The 19,173-nt window shown below is 44.9% G+C and overlaps 1 protein-coding gene across 1 annotated transcript in view; it reads right to left on the bottom strand.

The window, feature by feature from the left end:
• The window catches only part of arhgap39 (Rho GTPase activating protein 39), a 487,284-nt gene that overhangs the window by 1,762 nt on the left and 466,349 nt on the right, over positions 1-19,173 (bottom strand). The window contains exons 17-18 of the mRNA XM_041183281.1: positions 11,771-11,862; positions 209-378 (exon numbers count right to left, since the gene is read on the bottom strand). Coding sequence (XP_041039215.1) covers positions 209-378; positions 11,771-11,862 — 262 coding nt within the window. The remainder of the gene's footprint in view (positions 1-208; positions 379-11,770; positions 11,863-19,173) is intronic.

The raw sequence follows: 19,173 nt of genomic DNA, 5'->3' as shown, positions 1-19,173 counted from the left end.
CTGTCTTCAGTGTACCTTAACGAGGTGCAAACTAGTGACCAAGAACATGAGTAATCTGCTTGAAATAAACCGAGTGCTTCAAACGTGATGATCGGCTTCTCTGAAATTGACCTTAACGCAAATGGATGGTGGTTATGGCTTTGTGGTCAATACAAATGGATGTGTTAAATATGGATGCCTTGGGAATAGGCTGTAACAATGATTGTACCTGTAGAAAGCGGATGAGGTAGCCGAGTACCAGCCGATTGAGCTTGGGTAGGGAGTGGACGACTGCGATCGCCGCCTCTGGGTTTTCATAATGGTTGATGGACTGCTCATAGAACTCGTGAGGGATGAGCGGATCCTCTAGTTCACGGTACCATAATTTCAACAACGAGGCTGTCAGGAGTGCAGAAAGCGGGAAAAAGAGAGAGAGAGAGGAGAGAATGATCCATTTCAATATTATTACAGATGTACACGTTCGGCTGCCATTAGTTGAATCCAAACTCTAGACTTCATGTGTTGGCCTGTTATCAACTATTAAAACTTTATCTTTTTCTAACAACCCTCAAGGCTCCTCTTAATACAATCCATCCCGGTTCTAACCATAAAATTTGAACATTTAAAAAAAATACAACTTTAGTTAGGTCTAAATGGATAAGCAGGGCTTGACAGTTATGTATGGGAGGCTTCATTTTAAAAGAGCGCGGAGAGTGGCAGAGACTTCATTTTAAAAAAGAGTGAGATTTCATAAAGAGGAGCAAAAGGGAGAGAGCAGCGAGACTCTATAAAGATCGCAAGAGGGAGACAGCAGCAAGACTTCAAAAAGAGCACGAGGAGAGCACAGCGAGATTTCATAAATAGCACAAGAGGGAGAGGAGACGACGATTGATGAGTGACAGGTGAATAAACACTTTATATAAAGTTTAAGGTATGTCAGTACAGCTCGGCCATGTGAAATGTGCATCCTGCGGGATGCGGGAAGTCATGCATGCACATGATGACCACATCTGCAGGAAATGTCACCAGCTGCAGAAACTTGAGCTCTGGGTTGCGGTACTTGAGCAGCGGCTGGAGTCACTATGATGTATCCACGAGGCTGAGGATTATGTGGATAGCACATTTAGTCACACTGCAGCTAAGAAGTACACAGGCAGGGAGGGAACGGGTTACCACCAGGGTATCTAAGAGAAACAGGCAGGTAGTGCAGGAATACCCTGAGGATATCTTGCTCTCTAACCACTTTTCCATTTTAGATACTGGTGAGCGAGATGGTTCCCCAGAGGACTGTAGCAAGAACCAGGTTCGTGGTACCACAGGTGGCTCAGCTGCACAGGAAGAGTGGTGGAACAGTGGAAGTGCTTTAGTGGTAGGGGATTCCATAGTTAGAGCAGCAGACAGGTGTTTCTGCAGCCGTAGACATGACTCCAGAATGGTAGGTATGTTGTCTTCCTGGTGCCAAGGCCAACAATGGCACAGAGTGGCTGCAGGACACTCTTTTGTGGTTGGGGGGGGTAAGCAGCCAGAAGTCATGGTTCACATTGGGACAAATGACATAGGCAGGAAAAGGCACAAAGTCCTGAAAGTAGATTTTAGGGAGTTAGGAAGGAAATTGAAAAGCAGGACCTCAAGAGCAGTAATCTCAGGATTACTCCAAGTGCCAGGTGCTAGTGAGCATTAAGAACAGGAAGATTGAGCAGTTCAATACGTGGCTGGAGAAATGGAGCAGGAAGGAGGGCTTTAGATTTCTGAGGCATTGAGACTGGTTCTGAGGCAGGTGGGGCCTGTACAAGAAGGACGGGTTACACTTTAACAGGATTGGGACTAATGTTCTCACGGGGATGTTTGTTTGCTAGTGCTGTTGGGGAGGGTTTAAACAAGATTGACAGAGGGTTGGGAACCTGAGGGGAAATTCAGAGAGGAGAGGAAAAAAAACGGCAGTGGGAAGTAGGGAAATATTAACTGATAAGTAGGATATATCAGAGAGCAGTATCAAGGCACGTAGAATACTTGTGGAACTACAGTAGGCTATGGTAAGTCATTAGATGGGGTCAGAGTAAGGGGGAAAGTTAAAAAGCCTAAATGTGCATGTATGTGAATGCACGGTGTGTGGTTAATAAGACTAGTGTTCTGCAGGCACAGGTTGACAAATGGAACTAAGGGCAGGATTTTTTAATTGGCATGCAGGGGCGGGCCCAACACATAAAATGACATGCGATGACATCAGGTATGTGTCCCGACGTCATCGTACTGTCTCGTGATGTTTCATTGGGCGGGCACGCGCCGGAGTCGGCTGCGCACCCGCCGATATGCAAACGGCCTATTAAGGCCATTAAAGGAAATGAGTTAGGTAATTGTCAACGCTGCCCGTCCAAACTTAAGGTTGGCGGGCGAGCAAAAAGGCCAAGCGGTCTTCGCCTCTTTTAGGAAACCTCACCCACAAGTGGGATGAGGTTTCCTAAAGCTTTCATTAAATAAATAAATAATTTTCCCACGTCACATGAGTGGACATGTTTAATTGAATTTTACATCCATTTATTTAGTAATGACAATAGCCCTTCAATCTCCCTGAGGCAGCTCCATGCCTCAGGGAGATGGAAGCAGAAAGGGTGCAGGCCCCGACTCTCCCTCCTCCCCCCACCCGCACAGGTAGCGCTGAGCACTATGGCTCGCATCTTATGCTGAGCGAGCCTTAATTGGCCCGCCCGCGTAAAATGGCGGCGTGGAGCCAATCACGGACGGCGATCGGCTCCACCGCCAACCCCCACCTGCTAGCTGAAAGATTCAGGCCTATGATGTTATTGCTATAAGAGACCTGGCTCAAAGAAGGGCAGGACTGGGCATTAAATATTCTTGGGTGCAAGGTATTTAGGGGAGACAAAAAAAGGAAGAGAAGGCGGTGTGGGGTGGGGAGTGGCAGTGTTCATTAAGGATGGTATTACAGATCTGAAGAGTGAGGATGTTCCAGAGGGGTCAAGGACAGAATCCCTCTGGCTAGAGGTAAGGAATGGAAAAGGTGCAATAATATTTATCAGTGTAGTACATAGACTACCAACTGGAGGAAGGGATGTAGAGAAACAAATTTGCAAAGAAATTACAGAGAAGTGCAAGAATTATAGAATTATAATGGGGGACTTCAATTATCCAAAAATAGACTGGATAGGAATAGTGCAAAGGGACAAGAAGGGCTAGAGTTCCTGGAATGTATTTAAGATAATTTTCTGCAGCAGTATGTTTCCAGCCCAATGAGAGGGCAGGCACTTGTTCTGGGGAATCAGTTGGCCCAAGTGGATCAAATATCAGTGGGAGAGCATTTAGGGGACAATGACCATTGTAACATAAGGTTTAGGTTGGCCATGGAAGAGGACAAGGAACAATCCAGAGCAGGGATAATTAATTCGGGGAAAGCCAACCTCAATGGGATGAGATTGCATCTGAGTCGAATGAGTTGGAATCAAATGTTGGCAGAAAAGACAGTGGCTGAACAATGGGCTACCTTCAAAGAAAAAGTATTGCAGGCAATGTCGAGGTGTATTCCCTTGGAGGGAAAGGTAGGACAAATAAATCCAGAGCACCCTGGATGATGAGAGAAATAGAGGTGAAGATGAAAAGGAAGACGTATGCGTATGACAGATGTCAAGCAGAAAATACAGGGGTATAAGGCTGAATATAGAAGGACTAGAGGGGAAGTGAAAAACTAATCAGAAAATCAAGGCAAGAGCATGAAAAGAGACTAGCAGCTAACAGAAACGGGAATCCCAAGATCTTCTATAAGGATGTAATTAATAAAAGGGTGGTAAAAGAAAGGGTAGAACCAATTAGGGATAAAAGAGGAGACTTGCTTGTGGAGGCAGGAGAAGTAGCAGAGATATTAAATGAGTACTTTGCGCCTGTCTTTACAAGGGAAGAGGATGCTACCAAGGCTGAGGTGAGAGAGGAGGTAACTGGTACACTCAAGCAATTTACAATTGAACAGCAGGAGGTGTTAGAAAGGCTATCTTTACTCAAAATTGATAAGGTACTAGGACCCGATGAGATGCATTTGAGGATACTGGGGAGGTGAGAGTGGAAATTGCAGAGGCACAGGTGATAATCTTCCAGTCTTCCTTAGACACAGGGGAGGTGCCAGAGGACTGGAGAATTGCAAATGTTACACCCTTGTTCAACAAGGAGTGCAAGGATAAAGTTGGCAACTACAGACCAGTCAGTTTGACTTCATAGTTTGGGACAAAATTAATAGTCACTTAGACCACTGCAAGATAATTAAAGAAAAAAACATGGATTCATTAAGGGGAAATCATGTTTAACTAACTTGCTGGAGTCTTTTGAGGAGGTAACAGAGAACAGAGATAAGGGCAATGCTGTTGATATTTATATGGATTTTCAAAATGCATTTGATATAGTGCCACACAGCAGACTTGTGAACAAACTTCTAGCTCATGGAATACAAGGGAAAGTGGGTGCTTGGATAAGAAATTGGCTGAGTGACAGGAAGCAGAGAGTAGTGATAAATGGTTGTTTTTCAGATTGGAGGAAGGTTTGAGGTGGAGTTCCCCAGGGGTCAGTGTTGGGACCCTTACTCTTCTTGAGATATATTAATGACCTAGACTATGGTGTGCAGGGCATGATTTCAAAATTTGCGGATGATACTAAGATTGGACACATTTTCAACTGTGATGAGAATAGTCTTAAACTTCAAAAGAACATAGACATATTGATGGATTGGGCAGACAAGTGGCAGATGAAGTTCAATGCAGAGAAGTGTGAGGTGATTCATTTTGAAAGGAAGAATGTGGAGAGTCAGTATAAAATAAAGAGAGAAACTCTAAAGGAGGTGCAGGAACGAAGGAACCTCAGTGTATATGTACATAAGTCATTGAAGGTGGCAGCACATGTTGAGAGAGCAGTTAATAAAGCAAATGGTATCCTAGGTTTTACTGATAGGGGCATTGAGCATAAGAGTAAGGAGGTCATGTTAAACTTGTATAAGACACTAGTTAGGCCTCATGTGGAGCACTGCGTCCAATTCTGGGCGCCATACTTGAGGAAAGATGTGAAGGCATTGGAGACAGTACAGAGGAAATTCACAAGAATGATTCCGGGGATAAAGAACTCTAGCTATGAGGATAAAATGGAGAGATTGGGTCTGTTTTCCTTGGAGAAAAGAAGGCTGAGAGGAGGCTTGATAGAGATAATCAAGATCCTGAGGGGTATGGACAGGGTAAATACTGAGAAACTGGTCCTACTCAAGAGAACATCAAGAACTAAGGGGCACAGATTCAAAATAATGGGCAAAAGGACTGGAAGTGATGTGAGGAAAATTTTTTCACCCAGAGAGTGGTTGGAGTTTGGAGCGAACTTCCTAAGAGGGTGGTGGAGAAAGGTTCAATCGAGGAATTCAAAAGGGAATTGGATTGTTACCTGAGAAGAAAAGTGGGCGAGGTTACGGGGATAAAGCAGGGGAGAGGGATTAGGTAGAACGCTCTTTCAGTGAGCCTTGATGGGCCGAATGGCCTTCTTCCACACAAAAGATTCTGTGATGTGGCCTTGCTCCCAACGCTCTCTTCCTGCTTTCATGGCAAAATATAATTCCAAAGTTAAGCTTACAATTGCTCAGAGCTGGAACCAGAGTTCTGATGTGAAGTTGACTTGAAACGTTAACTGCTTCTTGCTTCACTGATGCTGCCTAGCCCACTGAGTATTTCCAGCATTTTCTTATTTTATTTCAGATTTCGCAGTATTTTGCTTTTCTATGTCCAGTAAATTTTGTGTCATCCAGCCTTTAACCAACCTGAATTCTCTACTAGCTGGAATTTCTGTCAAGTCTGTTTTTGACTGGAGATGATGTCTCTCATCCACCCAGCAATCCCACTCCCATACAGCCGCTAAAAACTGTCAGACTCACGGGTAGTCGTTATCCACGGCCTGCCCTCACTCCAGTCTCAGCCTCCCACTGTTCGCAGCACCATGTTCCCTTGGTGCTGCTCACTCGGTTCACGTGCTCCCAAGCTTCTCGTGAGGCCTCAACACCTGCATCACCACGGGATCACCCAGGGGCTCTGATTGGTTGAACATGTGGAACTCTTTGGGAACCGGCATGTTTGATTAACCAGCACCACCTATTCCCCATACATGCTGGACACTAAGCGCTGTGGGCCATCAGCAGCAGCAGAATTGTACTCGAACACAATCTATAACCTCACGGCCCAGCATATCCCCCACTCTGCCATTAGCATCAAGCCAGGGGATCAACCCTGGTTCAATGAAGTGTGCAGGAGGGCACACCAGAAGCAACAGCAGGCATACCTAAAAATTAGGTGTTAACCTGTGAAGCTAACATAGGACTACTTTGCGTGCCAAACAGCATGAGCAGCAAATGATAGACAGAGCGAAGTGATCCCACAACCAATGGGACAGATCTAAGCTTTGCAAGTCCTGCCACATTCAATCGTGAATGATGGTGAACAATCAAACAACTCCCTGGAGGAGGTGGCTCGACTAATATCCCCATCTTCAATGTTGGAGGAGCCCAGCACATCAGTCCAAAAAATAAGGTTGAAGCTACAATTTGTTACAATCTTCAGCCAGAAGTGCCGAATGGATGGTCCATCTCGGACTCCTCTAGAGGTCCTCACCGTCACAGATGCCAGTCTTCAGCCAATTCAATTAATTCCAAGTGATATCAAGAAGCGGCTAAAGGCACTGAATAGTGCAAAAGCTATGGGCCCTGACAATATTCCAGCAATAGTACTGAAGACTTGTGGTCCAGAACTTGCCGTGCCCCTAGCCAAGATGTTCCAGTGCAGCTACAACACTAGCACCTACCTGGCTATGTGGAAAATCGCCCAGGTATGTCCTGTACACAAAAAGCAGGACAAATCCAACCCAGCCAATTACATCCCCATCAGTCTACTCTCCATCATCAGTAAAGTAATGGAAGGGGTCATCAACACTGCTACCAAGCAGCACTTGCTTAGCAATAACCTGCTCACTGATGCCCAGTTTGGGTTCTGCCAGGGCCACTCAGCTCCTGACCTCATCACAGCCTTGGTTCAAACATTGACAAAAGAGTTGATCTCCCAAGGTGGGGTGAGACAATCAAGACCTTGACATCAAGACAGCATTTGACCGAGTGTGGCATCAAGGAGCTCCAGCAAAACTGAAGTCAGTGGGAATCGGGGGGAAAACACTCCATTGGTTGGAGTCGTACCTGGGACAAAGGAAAATGGTTGTGGTTGTTGAAGGCCAGTCATCTCAGTTCCAGGACATGGGTTCCAGGGTAGTGTCCTAGGCCCAACCTTCTTCCGCTGCTTCATGAATGACCTTTCTTCCATCATAAGGTCATTGTGCTGATGACTGCACAATGTTCAGTACCATTTGTGATACCTCAGATACTGAAGCAGTCCATGTCCAAATGCAGGAAGATCTGGACAATGTCCAGGCTTGGACTGACAAGTGGCAAGTAACATTTGTGCCACACAGGTGCCAGACAATGAACATCTCCAACAAGAGAGAATCCAACCATTGTTCAATGGCATTACCAACATTGAATCCCCCACTTTCAACATCCTGGGGGTTACCATTGACCAGAAACTGAACTAAACAAGCCATATAAATACTGTGGCAGGTCAGAGGCTAGGAATTGTGCAACGAGTAACTCACTTCCTGACTTCCCAAAGCCCGTCTACCATCTACAAAGCACAAGTCAGGAGTGTGATGGAATATTCCAGACTTGCCTGGATGAGCGCAGCTCCTACACCACTCAAGAAGCTTGACACCATCCAGGACAAAGCAGCCCACTTGATTGGCACCCCATCCACAAGCATTCACTCCCTCCACCACCGATGCATTGTGGCAGCAGTCTGTAACATCTAAAAGATGCACTGCAAGAATTCACCAAGGCTCCTTAGACAGCACCTTCCAAACCCACGACCACTACCGTCGAGAAGGACAAGGGCATCAAACACATGGGAACACCACAACCTGGAAGTTCCCCTCCAAGTCACTCACCATCCTGACTTGGAAATATATCACCGTTCCTTCACTGTCACTGGGTCAAAATTCTGGAACTCCCTTCCTAACAGCACTGTGGGTGTACCTAAACCACAAGGACTGCAGCAATTCAAGAAGGCAGATCACCACCACCTTCTGAAGGGCAACTAGGGATGGGCAATAAATGCCCACATCCCGTCAATGAATTAAAAAAAAACTAGAAATTTTTGCTGTATTTAGTTTCTGGGACATAATATGATGCAGAGAAAACAATTCTCCCACTGATTATAAACTGGACAGTACAAAGGATGCTTCTCACTTCCGAATATGACTAAACGTAACCATTCCACACATATACAAAAATAATAGTCATTTGCATTCATACAGCCTTCTAACGTAAAATGTACCCAGTTGCTTCACAGGACTGTAGTCAGATAAATAATTGACACAAAGGAGCAGACAGTAGGACAGTAACAGGCTGTAGTATTGTACAGGATTATTCACAAATAGAATAATTCCCAAGAAAAAACATTATTCATATGATATCAAACAGTCAGGCTGAAGACTGGAGAAACAATACAAAGGATTAATGAGGGATTAATCAAACACATCCCTTTCAAATTCTTCTTACAGCACTTGAGATGAAGCATTACTCAAAAGAAGTAAGTGAGCTCTCTTGTCAGCAGAACTGGAGCAAGCAGATCGAGCTTAGATCATTGCTATGTATCACAGTGGGACAAACCAAAGTCAGCCATAACCGCCAGTTCTGTAACATTCAAGTCCACAATTCCACTTTGTTTTAAAAGTGGCCTGCCTTGTTGAACTTACACTATCTACAAAGCAACAACATGTATTTATATAGCACCTTTAATGTTACAAAGGCACTTCACAGGAGCTAAGCAGACAAAAACTGGTACCGAGCTAAAAAGGAGGTATTAGGGCAGCTGGCCAAAAACTTTGTCAAAGAGGTAAGCTTTAAGAAGTGTCTTAAAGGTGGAGAGGGAGAGACTGTTCCATGCGGTGGGTAAAATGGCTACAGCCCTCTAAAACCTTTATTTACCAAAAGATGACATCAGAGGTCACATGACAATGGCAAGCCAGTTCACTCGCTGGGTGGAAGCAGGTACACCATAACTTTCCCAATAGCATTCCCTTCCCATCCTTTGCTACCTTACCCTGATGTGCAAGGAACAGGACAGAGAGCAGTGCAGAAATACAGCTCAGCCGCTGTGAACAGAGGTTCACAGGCACCGAGTCTGGGAGGTGGGCTTGCAAGTGGCCCTCAGCCTGTTTAATGAGAATCACATCTCCATTGCAAAAACACAATCTTTTTGATCGACTTATTTAAGATTGCAGAGTCAACATTCCCTTCTCTCCTGGAATGCTGGCTCTCATTGGTAATGGACCATCATTTATTTCTACCAACTAATCATTCCATGTAGAAGGCTCCTAGTCTGAACCGTGGCTCAGTGGGTGGCAATCTCCTCTCTGTAGTCAGGAGGTTGTGGGTTCATACCCCACTCTAAAGACTTGAACACAGAATCTACGATGGGAGTATAGAGGAGTGCTACACTAGTGGGGGAACCATCTTTCAGGTGAGGCGCTGTGTGCTCACTTAACTGGGCATAAATGTTTCATGAATAAGGTAGTCAGGAAGGCATATGGCATGCTTGCCTTCATCGGCAGGGGTATTGAGTATAAAAGCCGGGAAGTCATGCTGCAGCTGTATAGAACCTTGGTTAGGCCACACTTGGAATATTGTGTGCAATTCTGGTCGCCACATTACCAGAAGGATATGGAGGCGTTGGAGAGGGTGCAGAAGACCAGGATGCTGCCTGGTCTGGAGGTTATTAGCTATGAGGGGAGGTTGGAGAAACTCGGATTATTCTCACTAGAGCGATGGAGATTGAGGGCGACTTGATAGAAGTTTATAAAATTATGAGTGGCTTGGACAGAGTAGATAGTCAGAAGCTTTTTCCCAGGGCGGAAGAGTCAATTACTAGGGGACATAGATTTAAGGTGAGAGGAGAAAACTACAGAGGAGATGTGCGGGGCAAGTTTTTTTACACAGGGGGTAGTGAGTGTCTGGAATTCGCTGCCAGAGGAGGTGGTGGAAGCAGGTACGATAGTGGTGTGTAAGAGGCAGTTTGACAAGTACATGAATAGGATGGGAATAGAGGGATACAGACCCCGGAAGTGCAAAATGTTTTAGTTTAAAAGGCAATATGATCGGCACAGGCTTGGAGGGCCGAAGGGCCTGTTCCTGTGCTGTACTTCTCTTTGTTCTTTGACACTACTTGATGAAGAGCAGGGCAGTTCTCCCCAGTGTCCTTGTCAATATTTATTCCTAAAAAAAATCTGATGATCATCACACTGATGTTTGTGAGAAGCAACTACTGAAAAATTAGCTGTCTTGTTTCCTATATTACAGTGGCTGCACTTCAGAAGTACTTTATTGGCTGTACCACACTTTGGGACGTTCTGAGATCATAAAGGGTGCTATATAAATGCAAGTTCTTCTTTGTCTGTTCTTTTTCCTTCCAGCCTGCTTGTTTTTCCGTCCCTAAACCCCCAAGTGCTGATTTCAATTGTTGCAGTCCTACTCTACTCGAGTTAACTCTGTCTGAGATGCACGTGAGCAAAGCTAACTCAGCAGAACAGGGAAGATGAATTTACAGATTTGCCATGCCCCGGGCACTAGTGCTGCTGTCTTGTGCCGTACCACGAAAGGAGAAGTGAATCTTTACAGGCACCCAAAGGGTTATTTTGGAAACGAGTACCAGTAGCACAGCAGGAATTCTAATCAGCTTCCTAACAAATTGCAGCAGTATAGTGTGGTTGTTTAATCTCCTCAAATGCTAAAACAACTCCTGCTGCACTAATAGTGTCTCACGGGCACTGTGTGTCAAAAGGTGCTTTATATTAAATTTGTTAGAATGACATCAAAGCACTGCCCTTGCATGTAGTGCAACAGTTCGAGCAGAGGAAGAGTATTATTATAATGCACCATTTCATCACAGCTCTGTGCTTTGATCTTTTGTAGTGTGACATGAAAATGTGCATCCCTTCTTATTTTTAAAGCTGCTGCTGCTGCTGTTTCTGGTGTGTTGATGATTGCCAGCAATATCATCTATTCTTGAAGGTACAATCTGTTCTCTCTCACTGCAATTTGCTCCCCTCCCCTGGCGTGAATGCAATGACTTTCTTGTTAAAGTAGACCCCAGTGCCAAGCCCAACTAGTTGTTCTTCTGACAGAGCGTCTTCTGCTTGTCTGATTAAGGAGGAGGCATCATAATTGAGCCCAATTCAGCCCCCCACGTGGAGAGTGATCAGGAGTGGGAGGAGGTCTGATTCGGCCCCCTTAAGTCTGGAACTTTTCTGATCTGTTTGGTTACACAGCAGGGGAAGCTTTCTTTTTAAAGAAAGAAAATCTGATTGATGTGATTGATACAGCCTAAAAAAAATTAAGCTGCTGGGTTTATTTCTCTGTCTGCTCCCAGAGTGGAGGAAAGCGAGACGAAGGGAAAAGAATGATGTTGGGAAAAGGGATGAATCAGCCTTAGTGCACTGAGCTTAAGCATGCTTAACTAAGCTAAACAAGACGAGATGGCACAGACACATCTTTGAGGGAAGAAGCTGGAGGTTCACTTCTCAGGAGTAACAGGGTTGGGAGGGGGATGGAAGCAGCACGACTGCTGATCCCCGTGACAAGCCAAAGAAAAACGCTTTCCAAAATTCAAGTGACAACAGGTTTTGCTCTCCCAGTGCATCCTTCACTATGATCAGCAAGTGGCCTTACCTGGAACATGAGGGTCTGTCAGCCCTTGTGGGATAACCCACTGATCCACTTGAAGCTTGAGGGCGTTGACCTCATCGATGTCCCCGGGGACTCTGCAGAAAGACAGAAGGACACAGCAGCAATATTAATGTTATTCAGAGTCATTTGTTAGTGAGCAGCCCACACCACTAACCTCTCTTTGTCTCCGCACTATGCTTCAAACTATCCATCTTGTAAGCAACCAACCCTCCTCCCTCCCCCAATTCCTGCCTGCCAAATGAAGCAAGATTCAGAGTCATGGCTTTCTGCAATAGTGGTTAACAGGAGACTAATGAGGCCAATAAACCAGTGCAGAGTTGAACAATGCAAAGTTGAAAACAAACAAACAGGGACAATTGATGCACGGCTGAAGTAATTTTCTTTGTTTAGAAGCCTTTGGTGTGCTCTAATACTGCAGGATTGAGCTGCCAAACATCTGGCATTGCCAACCTCCTAGAATCTCCAGGAATTAAAGATTAATCTCAGGACCTTGCTAGGAGCAGCACTCAGGAGGAAAATCACAGGAGTTTTAAAAAATGTTTCTTCCTTTTCTTTTGAAAATTATTTACTTATTACTTATTTACTTAATTTCTTACTTATAAAACAGATTGACAAGAGGCCATTTTACTGGCAGTCAATATTTATCATCCAGTGAGGAAAAGGGAATTCTGCTTATTTTCCAAAGGATGAATGTTGCAGAGATAGGATGGATGTATTGGGTGACCAATGGTATGAACCTGGGGGTGAGGAGGTTGGGGGCAAGAACTCATGTGATAAAACTTTGGGAACACATCCAATCAGTGTTAACAATCGATCAAAAGGCACTTAGTTACCTGCAGCATTTTGAGATGTTGGAACCCGTACAAATGAGCTAAACAGAAGTGGCTTTACAATTTATTTTCAAAGCTATTGGGAAAGTGATTATGATGTTAGATCTGTGGGCAGAATTCTTCATGGTCAGTGCTGCTGACCACAAAATCCAGTGACTTTTTTTGTTTCCTCTATCCCTTCATAGTCTCCTTTTCTCTTCCTCCTTTTCTGAAGGTGCTGACTCATACTGTGATTATGGTTTCATGGCAGGCACTGATCCTGGTAATACATCACTGGAGTGACAAGAATTGAGAGCTTGATTTGACCAAGGTTTATAAAATGATTAAGGGAACAGATTGTGTCTGTGCAGAAAGTATATGTCAACTAAATGAGTTGGGAGAGGATCGTGGTCACAATCACAAATTCTGCAAGGCCAGATCAAGGTTAGATGTCAGGAGGAGGCTCTTTTTTCAGGGAATAGTGAAAGCCTGGAACAGGTTGCAAGCTTGTGTGGTGAACATTCATTCACTGAATTGCTTCAAGAAGAACTAAAACTGGTTCTGACAGAGGCTGGGATCACCTCATACAAAAGGCAGGTGCCACATTACATTAATCAGGGCCAGGCTGATCTCCTCGCCAATTTTGATTGCCTAAGAGGGTCGGGGGGGGGTCCGGCCCGGGGGGCGATTTTCACTAAAGTCTGGGCTTTTATACTGATTTTTGCTGCTAACAGGAATACATGGCTTTCGGATAAGTTTGGGTAGTGTCAGTATTATGATGCACGAGGCTTTGTAGTTACGTGGGAGAAACTGGAGGAAGCAGTCCAACAGTATCCTATGTTCCTGCGAGGATTCTGCAAGCTCCATCACTGGTTATGGTTAAGGCTGGGATAGATAGATTTTTGGTCTGTCAGGGAATCAAGGGATATAGGGAAGTGGAGTTGAAGCCCAAGATCAATCATGATCATGTTGAATGGCGGAGCAGGCTCGAGGGTCCGCATGTTCTGCTCCTGTTCCTATTTACATTTTTTATGTATGTCTGAACACTGAACATGGCCATCCTCTCCTGACCTGATGACACACAAAATACACACAGGCACTCACACAAAACTTTTCATCAAGGGCTAGAGCAATAATCAGCTTGGACTGACAAGTGGCAAGTAACCTTTGCACTACACAAGTGCCAGGCAATGACCATTTCCAACCAGACAGAATCGAACCATCTCCTCTTGACATTCAATGGCATTACCATTGTTGAATCCCCCATTGACCAGAAACTGAACTGGACTAGCCACATAAATACTGTGGCTAAAAGAACTGGTCAGAGGCTGGGAATTCTGTGGTGGGTAACTCACCTCCTGACTCCCCAACGTCTGTCCACATCTAAAAGGCATGAGTCAGGAGTGTGATGGAATGCTCTCCACTTGCCTGGATGAGTGCAGCTCCAACAACACTCAAGAAGCTCAACACAATCCAGGACAAAGCAGCCCACTTGATTGGCACCCCATCCATCACCTTCAAAGTTCACTCCCTCCACCACCGATGCACAGTGGCAGCAGTGTGTACCATCTACATAATGCACTGCAGCAACTCATCAAGGCTCCTTCAACAACACCTTCCAAATCTGCGACCTCTACCACCTAGAAGGACAAGGGCAGCAGATGCATGGGAACACCACCACTTGCAAGATCCCCTTCAAGCCTCACATCATCCTGACGTGGAACTATATTGCCATTCCTTCACTGTCACTGAGTCAAAATCATGGAACTCCCTCCCTAACAGCACTGTGGATGTACCTACACCACATGGACGGCAGCAGCTCAAGAGGCAGCTCACCACCACCTTCTCAAGGCCAATAACTGCTGGCCTAGCTGGCAACGCTCACATTCCATGAAAGAAAAAAAAACCCTGGCTGGTTGATTATATTTTTTTTATCGTCTACCCCCCATCCTGCTCTTCAGCATTGGGATACTGAGGCCAATTACAACTGTGAAGATCAAGAAGAGCTGTGAGGAGTAAATTGTTGCAGAAGTTCAATGGAATTGTGTAATGTATCAAAGATGATAAAAAGCATTCAGCATGAATTTAGAACAAAACATTCTCTCTAATGAATCTTGACTTCTTTGAGAATGTCACGGATAGAATAGATGGTGGAACTCCCTTTTGTGTTGTTTACTTGAATATTCATCAGGCTTTTGATCAGGCTCATAAGCAAGACTTCTAACTGAACGAAAAGACACAAAGTGAGGGTAAGGCAATGAAGGTGGATAAATATTTGTCTAAAATGACAGACAACAGTAGATGGAAAGCCAATTTGGGAGGTGCTGGGTGGAGAGCCATGATTGACATAAATGATCTTGATACTGAAGCCAATTATAAGCTTTCTAACACCAAAGGAGAGCATGGAAGACATCAGAGACAAAGGATGCATCTAAAGGATAATGAAGGATTTAGATTGGTTACGTGATGAGGAGTTCAATGAAAATGGAAATTTAATGAGAAATGGAAAGTATTGCACATAGGTTTAGATACACAATCTTTTGATCAAAGTTACTAAATTGGCTGGAAATCAAAAAATAGCAGACTTGCTAAATAATTACATTGTACTGGTCTTCACAGTAGAGGAAGAGGCTAAAATACCAGAGATGTGAGTATAACTAGAAGGAAATATAAAAGAAGATTGCAGGAGTTTTTTTTAGATACATAAAGGGTAAAAGAGAGGCAAAAGTGGACATTGGGCCACTGGAAAATGACGCTGGAGATGTACTAGTGGGGAACAAAGAAATGGCGGAGGAACTGAATAGGTACTTTGCGTCAGTCTTCACAGTGAAAGACATGAGTAACATCTACAAAGTTCAAGAGAGTCGGGGGGCAGAGGTGAGTACGGTGGTCATTACCAAAGAGAAGGTGCTAGGAAAACTGAAAGGTCTGAAGCTGGATAAATCACCTGGACCAGATGGATTTTACTCCAGGGTTCTGAAGGAGATAGCTGAAGAGATAGTAGAAGCGTTAGTGATGATCTTTCAGGAATCACTCGAGTCAGGGAGGGTCCCAGAGGACTGGAAAATCGCTAATGTAACCCCCCTGTTTAAGAAGGGAGTGAGGCAAAAGACGGGAAATTACAGGCCTATTAGCCTGACCTCGGTCGTTGGTAAGATTTTAGAGTCCATTATTAAGGATGAGATTTCAGAATACTTGCAAGTGCATGATAAAATAGGGCAAAATCAGCATGGTTTCATCAAGAGGAGGTCATGCCTGACAAATCTGTTAGAATTCTTTGAGGAGGTAACGAGTAGGTTAGACAAAGGAGAGCCAATGGATGTTATCTACTTGGACTTCCAGAAGGCCTTTGACAAGGTGCCGCACAGGAGGCTGCTCAGTAAGATAAGAGCCCATGGTGTTAGAGGCAAGGTACTAGCATGGATAGAAGATTGGGTGTCTGGCAGGAGGCAGAGAGTGGGGATAAGGGGGTCCTTCTCAGGATGGCAGCCAGTGACTAGTGGAGTTTCGCAGGGGTCAGTGTTGGGACCACAACTTTTCACTTTATACATTAATGATCTAGATGAAGGAACTGAGGGTATCCTGGCTAAGTTTGCAGATGATACAGATAGGTGGAGGGACAGGTAGTATTGAGGAAGCGGGGAGGTTGCAGAAGGATTTGGACAGGTTAGGAGAATGGGCAAAGAAGTGGCAGATGGAATACAACGTGGGGAAGTGTGAGGTCATGCACTTTGGTAGGAAGAAAAGAGGCATAGACTATTTTCTAAATGGGGAGAGAATTCAGAAATCTGGAGTGCAAAGGGACTTGGGAGTCCTAGTCCAGGATTCTCTTAAGGTTAACTTGCAGGTTGAGTCGGTAGTTAGGAAGGCAAATGCAATGTTGGCATTTATTTCGAGAGGACAAGAATATAAAAGCAGGGATGTGCTGCTGAGGCTTTATAAGGCTCTGGTCAGACCACATTTAGAATATTGTGAGCAATTTTGGGCCCCGTTTCTCCGGAAGGATGTTCTGGCCCTGGAGAGGGTTCAGAGGAGGTTCACGAGAACGATCCCAGGAATGACAGGCTTAACGTATGAGGAACGTTTGAGGACTCTGGGTCTATACTCAATGGAGTTTAAAAGGATGAGGGGGGATCTGACTGAAACTTACAGAATACTGAAAGGCCTGGATAGAGTGAACGTGGGGAAGATGTTTCCATTAGTAGGAGAGACTAGGACCCGAGGGCACAGCCTCAGAGTAAAGAGAAGACCTTTTAGAACAGAGATGAGGAGAAACATCTTTAGCCAGAGAGTGGTGAATCTATGGACTTCATTGCCACAGAAGGCTGTGGAGGCCAGGTCATTGAGTGTATTTAAGACCGAGATAGATAGGTTCTTGATTGGTAAGGGGATCAAAGGTTACGGGGAGAACACGGGAGAAGAGGTTGAGAAACTTATCAGCCATGATTGAATGGAGCAGACTCGATGGGCTGAATGGCCTAATTCCTGCTCCTATGTCTTATGGTCTTATGGAAATCAAAGGGAAAATCTTACAAGATTGAATACAAGTTTTAAAAAAAGCTAGTGGAGAAAATAATGTGATTGATAATTGACATGGCTTCAGGTACTGATGATTACAACCCCAGGATAGTGAAAGATGCAGGTGCAGATTATTGATATGCTAGTGATGATCTTCCAAACTCTTATCAATTCAGGTATTATCTCCTTGGATTAGAAAATCACCAATCTCACTTTTTAAAAATTCTTTCCCAGGATAGGGACGTCATTGGCCAGGCCAGCATTTATCGCCCGTCCTTCAAAGCCCTTGATAGGATGGTCGTGAGCCGCCTTCTTGAACTGCTGCAGTCCATGGCTATATGTACACCCACAGTGCTGTTGTGAAAAGGACTCCAGGGTATTCACTCAACAACAGTGAAGGAACGGCAATGCAGTTCCAAGTCAGGATAGAGAACTTATAGGTGGTGGTGTTCCTATGCATCTGCTGTCGTTGTCCTCCTAGGTTGTAGAGGTCCCGGGTTTGGCTGGTGCTGTTGAAGGATCCTTGGTGAGTTGCTGCAGTGTATCTTGCAGATGGTGCACACTGCTGCCACTGTGCATTGGTGGTGGAGAAGTGAATATTTAATGTGGTGGATATGGTGCCAATCAAGCGGGCTGTTTTGTCCTAGATGGTGTTGAGTTTCTTGAGTGTTGTTGGAGCTGCATTCATCCAGGCAAGTGGAGAGTATTCAATCACATTCCTGACTTGTGCCTTTTAGATGTGGACAGGTTTTGGGGAGTCAGTAGGTGAGTTACTCACCATAGAATTCCCAGCTCTGACCTGTTCTCCTAGCTGCAGTATTTACATAGCTGAACCAGTTCGGTTTCTGGTCAATAGTAACCCCTCAGAGTGTTGATAGATGAGGATTTAGCGATTGTAATGCCATTGAATGTCAAGGGGAGATGGCTAGATTCACTCTTGATGGAGATGGTCATTACCTGACATTTGTGTAGTGCGAATGTTACTTGCCAATTATCAGTCCAAGCCTGCATCTGAACAGAAGGATGAGGGGGGATTTGATTGAAACTTACAGAATACTGAAAGGCCTGGATAGAGAGGACGTGGGGAAGATGTTTCCATTAGTAGGAGAGACTAGGACCCGAGGGCACAGCCTCAGAGTAAAGGGAAGACCTTTTAGAACGGAGATGAGGAGAAACATCTTTAGCCAGAGAGTGGTGAATCTATGGAATTCATTGCCACAGAAGGCTGTGGAGGCCAGGTCATTGAGTGTATTTAAGATGGAGATAGATAGGTTCTTGATTGGTAAGGGGATCAAAGGTTACAGGGCGAAGGCGGGAGAATGGGATTGAGAAACTTATCAGCCATGATTGAATGGCGGAGCAGACTCGATGGGCTGAATGGCCTAATTTCTGCTCCTATGTCTTATGGTCCTGTCTCAGTATCTGAGCAGTCATGAGTAGTGCTGAACTTTGTGCAATTAGCGAACATCCCCACTTCTGACCTTATTATGGAGGGAAGGTCATTGATGAAGCAACTGAAGATGGTTGGGCCTAGAACACTACCTTGAGAAACTCCTGCAGTGATGTCCTGGAGCTGAGATGATTGACCTCCAACACCCACAACTATCTTCCTTGGTACTAGGTATGACTCCAGCCAGTGGACAGTTTTTCCCCTGATTCCCATTGACTCCAGTTTTGCTAGGGTTCCTTGATGCCACACAGGGTCAAATGTTGCCTTGATGTCAAGGGCAGTCACTCTCACCTCATCTTGTTGTTAATTCATACCTTTTGTCCATCTTTGGACCAAGGCTGTAATTCGTCAGGAACTGACTGACCCTGGCAGAACCCAAACTGAGCATTAGTGAGCAGGCTTTTACTCTGTAAGTGCTGCTTGATAGCATTGTTGGTGACACCTTTCATCACTTTGCTAATGATTGGGTAAACGGACAGGCTGGTAAATAGCCAGATGGATTTGTCCTGCTTTTTGTGGACAGGACATATCTGGGCAATTTTCCACACAGCCGGGTAGATGCCAATGTCGTAGCTGTACTGGAACAGCTTGGCTAGGGGTGCGGCAAG

The sequence above is a fragment of the Carcharodon carcharias genome, chromosome 3 (assembly GCF_017639515.1).
Source record: "Carcharodon carcharias isolate sCarCar2 chromosome 3, sCarCar2.pri, whole genome shotgun sequence".
Taxonomy (NCBI): Eukaryota; Metazoa; Chordata; class Chondrichthyes; order Lamniformes; family Lamnidae; genus Carcharodon; species Carcharodon carcharias.
This window is presented reverse-complemented; position numbering and strand designations above follow the sequence as displayed.